The sequence below is a fragment of the Carcharhinus amblyrhynchos genome, unplaced genomic scaffold (assembly GCF_965287045.1).
Source record: "Carcharhinus amblyrhynchos unplaced genomic scaffold, sCarAmb.v2.hapA scaffold_47, whole genome shotgun sequence".
In the NCBI taxonomy this organism is placed as follows: Eukaryota; Metazoa; Chordata; class Chondrichthyes; order Carcharhiniformes; family Carcharhinidae; genus Carcharhinus; species Carcharhinus amblyrhynchos.
In genome coordinates, this window is record NW_027649788.1 from 819,557 (window position 1) to 827,220 (window position 7,664).

Below are 7,664 nucleotides of genomic sequence, written 5' to 3' on the forward strand. Positions count from 1 at the left end.
GCACCCAGCCCAGCTGGTTAATGTTTTCCCCCTGCTTCTCCAGGGCCCAAGTCCCACTGGTAAATGTTTTCCCCGTGGTTGGTGCCTGGAGAAGCAGGGTCAAAGTATTAACCAACCGTGGGCAAAACATTAACCAGTGGTGAAAACATTAACCAATCGGGGAAAACATTAACCAGTGGGACTTGGTCTCTGGAGAAGCAGGGGGAAAACATGAACCAGTCGTACTTGGTGCCTGGAGCAGAAGGGAAAACATTAACCAGTTGGGCTTGGTGCCTGGAGAAGCAGGGGGAAAACATTAACCAGTCGCACTTGGCGCCTGGAGAAGCAGGGGCAAAACATTAACCAACGGTGAACAAAACATTAACCAGTTGGGGAAAACACGAACCAACCGGTGAAAACATGAACCAGTAGGGGAAAACATTAACCAATTGGGGAAAACATTAACCAAACGGGCAAAACATTAAGCAGTGGGACTTGGTCTCTGGAGAAGCAGGGGGAAAGCATTATACAGTTGGACTTGAAGCCTGGAGAAGCGAGGGGAAAACATTAACCAGTCGGACATAGTCCCTGGAGAACCGAGGGGAAAACATTAACCAGTTGCACATAATCCCTGCAGAAGCAGGGGCAATACATGAACCAGTCGGGGAAAACATTAACCAACGGGGGAAAACATTAACCGGGGGAATTAGTCTCCGGCTGGATGGGCAAAACATGAACCAACCGTGGGGAAAACATTAACCAACCGGGGAAAACATTAACCAGTGGGACTTGGAGCTTGGAGAAGCAGGGGGGAAAACATTAACCAGTCGGGGAAAACTTTCACCTCTCCCGCTGTATCTCTGTGTCCCAGTAAGCTGATCCAGTGTGAATGTAGGCCTTGCTTGTCAGTACGAACCATTCAAGTTGACAACTTTAAATATCGATCCCCCACTCTCTGTCTGTCTGTCTCTCCCTCTCTCTCACTGTCCCTCTCTCTCAGTAACTTCACTGCAGTGTTAACGTCAGCCTGACTTCTGACACTTAAGAAACTTTAAAAACTCACTCTCTGCCTCTCTCTGTTCAGGCAAACAACTGCAACATTAGACTCCAGCTGTTATTATCAATACCCCTTCCTATAAAGGCTAACAAACCATTGGCTTTCTTCACAACCTTCTCCACTTGTACTGCCACCTTCAAAGACTTGTGCACTTGCACCCCCAGGTGTCACTGTGTTTCTATACTCTTTATAGGCTTACCCTTTGTCATATAACTGCCCCCTACATTATTCTGGCCAAAATGCATCACCTCACATTTATCCGGATTAAACTCCATTTGCCATATATCTGCCCAATATCCCAGCCTATCAATATCCCGTTGTATTGCCAGACACTGCTCCTCACTGCCCGCCAATCCAGCCATCTTCGTGTCACCTGCAAATTTGCTGATCACACCACCGACTCCCTCTTCCAAGTCATTTATATACACTACAAAGAGAAGGGGTCCCAGTACCGAGCCCTGCGGCACACCACTAGTGACAGACCTCCAGCTAGAAAAGGACCCCTCCACAACTCCTGTCTGACTCCTCTTAGCAAGCCAGTTCTCTACCCATCGAGATACCTGGCCTTGTATCCCATGAGCCTTAATCTTTTCCACCAACCTACCATGAGGGACTTTGTCAAACGCCTCACTGAAATCCTTGGTCGGAGTCGAGTTGTAGTGGGGCTCCCCACCTCGGGATGATTCCGTATGCTGGGATGGGGCTCCGGTGGTGTCTTCGCAATCCCGAGTTGGGAATGCTTCCACCCAGCGGGTAAATTGATCGATTAAGACTAAACAATGTTTCTTCCCTTGGCGAGTGGGTAGGGGGCCTCTGAAGTCGATCTGCAGGTTTTCCCAGGATGCCTTTGGTCGGGGTTGGTGGGCCAGTTTGACTCTCAGGGGTGGGCCCGGGTTGTGCTGGGCGCATATGATACAGTGCTGGCAATGTTTGGCTCCATCCCGTCCCATCCCTGGCCACCACCAATCAGCTGATAGTGGGGCCAGGGTCCCATCCCGGCCGGAGTGGTGTGGCTCGTGGTGGACTCGGAGTAGTTCGGTGGGTAGAAATGAGGGGGTGACGACTTGGTGCCCTCTGCGCCACACTCCATCTTTGTCCCTGGACGCCCCTGCCTGTTCCCACTGTGCCACCTCATGTGGGCTGGTGTTACCCTGCAGCTTATAAAGATCCACTTCCTCCAAGGGTGCTGTTGTGGTGGGGGCTGTGTGCGGGAGGGCTTCCCCAGCTACAGCCTTGGCTGCAGTGTCTGCGAGTTGCTTCCTTTTCTGTTCCGCTGTCTTTACCCTTTGGTGGGCTTTTATCTTCATTACGGCTGCTTCTGAGGGCAGCCTGGCTGCAGCTATCAGGTCTCGGGTTATATTTTCATGCCTTATGCACCCCCCCACCCCACCTCCCCCCACCCCCAACTGTGCTGATAAACCCGCCCCTTTTCCAGTCCATCATGTAATCGTGGACCGCCCCAAATGCATATCGGCTGTCAGTATACACATTTACTCGCTTTTCCCTTCCTGTCTTGAGGGCTTCCGTGAGAGCTATGAGTTCGGCCATTTGGGCTGAGGTCTCCCCACTAATAGTGTCCTTTGCTCCCAGTGTCCCTTCCTGGTCTACTATTGCCCAGCCTGTGTGGTATTGTTCCTCTACTTGTCTTCGGGACCCATCTACATACAGTATGAGGTCAGGGTTATCTCGGGGTTGGTCATTAATGCCTCCCTCCGCTTCAGTGTCTGGGTTAATCAGGCAGTAGTGCGGACTTCCCTCTGATAGGAGTCCCTCAGCGGGGTTCTTCCCAGTGTCCCGCACTATCTGGACTGACCGGTCTCGGGGGAGGAGTACCGCTTCCCAATTGGCCCTTCGGGCGTCCGAAACAGTCCGGAGTCGGCCTGTATTCAGGAGCTCAGCGATGGTGTGTTTCGTGTGTGAAATGATTTGTCCTGACATAGTGATCGGTTCGCGTACCCTGACTGCCCAGGAGGGGCAATCTAGAGCTGCCACACACTTGTGCAGTCCCTGGGCTCCCGGGTATTGTCGGGTGGAATAATATGCCACCGGTCGCATGGTCTCCCCGTATTCTTGGGTTCCCACGGAGCGAGAAAATCCCTCTTCTGAGTCATAGAAGAGGTGGAAGGGTTTGATTATATTAGGCGGGCGTAGGGCTGGAGCTGCTAATAGTTCTGATTTGAGGCGGGTGAATGCTACCTCCTGTTCGGGTCCCCACTCGATCGTTCCTGCTCCTGGCTTTCCCCCTTTGACGAGCCGCTGAATTGGTTCAGACAGAGATGCGAACTGGTCAATGAAATCCCGGCAGTCATTAAATAGTCCCACAACTCTACAGACCCCTTTAAGTGTGTTTGTACGGGGCATATCTATAATCCCGGTCTTCCGATCGGAGGGAAGGGCTGTCTTGTTTCCCTGCTGCCCAGACTTGGGGTAATGATGGACATAGAAGCCCTACTATCCCTTCCCTTCTCCAATCTCGGGCTGTGGGTGTGTGGTCTCCTGCCCGGATTGCATCCACGTTTGTGTTCGGGACCCAATATCCCCGAATCCCACTTTTGTGTTCCTTTCTCGCAGTCCACAGCAGGCGCTTGTTAAAGGCACCCACCACCGCCCCCGAACTCCCCCCCAGGAGGTCTACTCCCAAGATTGTTCCCTCCAGATTGGGGCAGACCCAGAAGTGTACTGGGAGTAAGATGTCCTCAATATCTAGTAGGACTGCCTGGCTCTGGTAAGCTGTAGTTCTATTTCCCCCGACCCCCCCACTACTACGATGGAACGGTGGGTTGTAGGAAGTGCCATGTTGGTGAGGGATATCACGGCCCCCCCCCGTATCTATTAATATTCTGCATCGCCGGCCCCCCCTGCAACGATGCGTTAACCCAGATGCGGGGGTGGGCTCCCGGGGTGGGGTGGGGGGGGGGGGGCGACGCGATTCATGCGGTCTTTCTCTCCGCCAGAGTCTGGATAATATCCAGCAGCTGCTGGTGGCTGAGGTGTGCAGGATTGGGAATGACTTCATTCCCTTTCAGGTCAGGGGGCACTTGCCAGGGTTTGGTCGTACCTGGGGGGGGGCTCTCTCTCTCTCTCTCTCCTTGGGAACCTCCTGCTTCAGCAAGCTGAATCACTGTGTCCAGTCCTGCCGCAATTGGGGCAAATGTGGGACGGTTTGGACGCCTGGGCTGGGCCGTCCTTTCTATAATGACCAGGTTTCCCACACTTGTAGCAGCTCCCTCCGTCAGTTCCCAGGGAAGATACCCCTGCCCTAGCGCTTTGGATCTTTCTCTGTTGGTTGTCTACAGTAATAGCCCGGTTCTCTAGCTATTAATTAATTTAATAATTGATGTAGCAGGATATATCACTGCTCCCTTGAACTGTTCTCTGAATTTCGACTGAGTTGCTAAGTAAATAAATGTGTTTGTGCAGCAACTTAAATTGCGCAGCATATATGCAATGTTTTCAAATATATAAAATGGAAGAGCATCTAAGCTATTTGGAACATTAAAGAAGTATAAAACGTACACCAACCACAGAAAGATAAAGCTCCCGGATATGGTGAATAGTATAACTATAGATTTCCTTCTGCTCTCCATCTCTGGATCATTGCAATTCTCTGCCTTTTTCTGACCCCTTAATCCCTTGCGGACTTGACTGGCCACTAAAATGTGTCTGACAGTCAGAGCGTTGAGTAACAGAATTAACCCGAATGGCATCAACGGGTTGAAAATCTTTTCAAAATTTCTGAACCCAATCCATCTAGGGTCAGTGAAATAGCTTTGCTTATTGGAACAGAACCATGGTACATTGTCAACAATTATTCTGGGTTCAAATCTAAAATAGATAGGAATATTTTTCAAAACGAACAAAGTGCTGGCTGTCCATAGAACTGCGGACGCAGTTTTCTTGGTGCAATATTTTGGTGCTAGCTTTTGGCAACAAATGGCAACAAATCTATCAAAAGTGAAAGCGACTGTGAACCAGACAGAACAGTCTGTGGCTGTACGGAGCAGGACATAGCGAACACTACACACAGGCGTTATTGCGAGGAAATTCAGTGGGAAATAATAATCATTGATTCGATAGAGAATGACCTCAGTAATAATGACCAGTAGATCCGCTATGGCCATTGCCATCAGGTAGCACGTGGTACAACTGGAAAGGCCGCATTTCCCGTTGGACAGAATGATGATTGCCACTGAGTTAACTGCAAATAAAAAGGAACAGACATTATAAGCCACCAATAAGCATCTTCCCTTTCTGCACAGAGCATACTTTTTGCAGCAATGAAGCGTGCATGGGGATTCCGACGTTTTCAGATTCCCTTACAAACTCAAAACACTCCCTCAATCAGAGAAAACGATTTGTTTCGGGCCATTCCCTGGATTCTGGAACGGTGCTGTTGATGTTTCAATGTTTTATATTCAGAAGAATAATAATGTTAGTATTCGGGCACGATCAAAGTGCAGCATTATTTTCCACATGGGAGATTACTAAATTAAGAGAAGTTGTGTTCTTTTTGGATCGAAACCCTTTGCCTATTGTTTGTGTTCCTATCTTCAGGTGATATTATTTTTGTGGCGCGGTTGTATTATTACGGAAGTCACACCAAAACTGTGGAGGTGTGGATTAGCTAAAAATAATGCGTCTCCATAATATGGAGACGAGGAGGATAAGGGGTGACTCAACAGATGAAATTCAAATTTTTGAGGGGTTTGAGATTTTGAATGTGGATAAGATACCTGTAATACTTATGAGGCTGTGCAAACCTAAATTTCATCAAAACTTGGCGAAACTATTTATAAATCCACAAAGATATATATTTCACAGGCAATCTTTTATTCCATGAGTGGAGTAAAAGTACATTTGCTACGACATAGAATCATAGAGTACTGAAAGTATGGAAGGAAGCCTTTCGGCCCATTATATAGCAACTGGCTCTCTGAAAGAATATTCAACCTCGTATCAGAACCATGACCTATCCCCGTAACTTTACACTTTACTGCTTTTAGTTTGCATGCCGATTTCCTGTTCCATGCCTTGAAAGGATGTTCCTCTATCATTTGTTTCATGGAAATTCAATCCAGATTCCAGCAACAGTCTGAGTGAAAATAAACTCACATTCTCTTTCGAACTTTGTGCCCATTATGTTGCATCTCTTCTCTAGTTTTTGCTGCTCTCTCAGTTGGGAGCAATTTCTCATTATTTTGTTCTATCTGTGTCCCTCGGCATCTTGAACAACCAGATCAAGTGGTGCCCCAGCCTTATTTCCTCCGTAGATGATAGACCACTCTCTCCAATCCATCAAAACAGCTACAGTTCGTTTGGCTTGGAATCAGGCTTCTGAATTTCCTCTATACACTTTCCAAAGCCTTCACATCCTTCTCAAGTATTGTACACATACGTGGACGGAGTGTATTTCAAATGTTTATGAAATGTTAAAAAATGTTCACGGAGTGAGTTTTCACCACGGCGAGGAAGGAATGGAGATTAGACCAGCTGTAATAAAGATAGACTGAGGACAAAATAAAGATTGAAGTAAATCAGTTGGGGTGAGTTTCCATGTTTTAAGATCTTAAACTTGAGTATTACAGGGTCAGAGATATTAATGTTTATTTCATGACATTTGTAGAGATAACCTCTTAAAAACACTGCGCCCAGGACCTAATGATTATCAGGACCACACTTGGAGAAGAAGATCAATCGTTAGAAGACAATTCGGTCATTGTCTTTCCTTGGTATGAGTGAAGTTTCCACCCAGATTGAATTATATTGTCCATTGACAAGTCTTTGCCTGCTCTCCAGTTACCACCCCAAACACAAGATTATTTTACTTTCATAAACATTATTTTTTTCTCATTACTGAAGTCAGATGCCACATTCTAATTGGTCATCATATTCAGTATAACTTTTGCCAACTCGTCACCTTGGAAATTCATGTTTTTTCCCCCTGCTTCGATGACTAGATCAACAGAAACAATATTGCACTGAATCCAACAACTGAAAGTCATGGGTGAGATGGAAATAGTACTTTCAACACAACATGACTACCAGAATAATTCAGGCAATTTATTTTCTCCAGATTATTTATTTCATTAGAATCCAACTAATTATGTCACTTCAATGCAATGCAACATGACAAGAAACAGATTTATAGCAGAAACAAGCTTATGCATAGTTACACTATATAATGTGTTTTAGCTACGTACCAGGAACACCAACTAAGGCAAGCAACAGATAGAATATTTTCCTGACCAAATCAATAGGTAGATGCATGTTCTGCGTGGAATGGCCCTCTTCCTTTGCTGAGCAAGTTATTCCTCTGAATTAAAATCTGTAGTGACACGTCCCTGTGCATTCACCTTTATGCATTCCCTCGATCTCCATGGAGATACAGCTGTTGCAAAAGTGTTCTAAAAATTGCTATCTTTATATTAGAACAAACACATTAGGACAACGGGATAAATTCCCTGTGGATTGAATACACGAGACGCTGAGACCAAATTGAATAGAAGTTTTTTTTTATTTATTAAGCAACCGTCATTATATGCAATGCTTATTCATAATTGTAGACTATATTTAAAAGCAAACGAAAGTGATATCATTACCCTCCAACCACCATGATCCCATGCCTTGA

General features: G+C 46.6%; 1 protein-coding gene across 1 annotated transcript; it reads right to left on the reverse strand.

Moving 5' to 3' along the window:
* Positions 1 to 4,347: 4,347 nt before the first annotated feature.
* LOC145337353 (sex peptide receptor-like) lies at positions 4,348 to 7,414 on the reverse strand. Its single transcript, XM_080182144.1, has 2 exons — positions 7,390 to 7,414; positions 4,348 to 5,234 (listed from the first exon to the last, which is right to left on the reverse strand). Exons 1-2 carry the CDS (start codon positions 7,412 to 7,414, stop codon positions 4,348 to 4,350), a joined length of 912 nt encoding a protein of 303 aa, XP_080038270.1.
* Between the last annotated feature and the right edge of the window lie 250 nt (positions 7,415 to 7,664).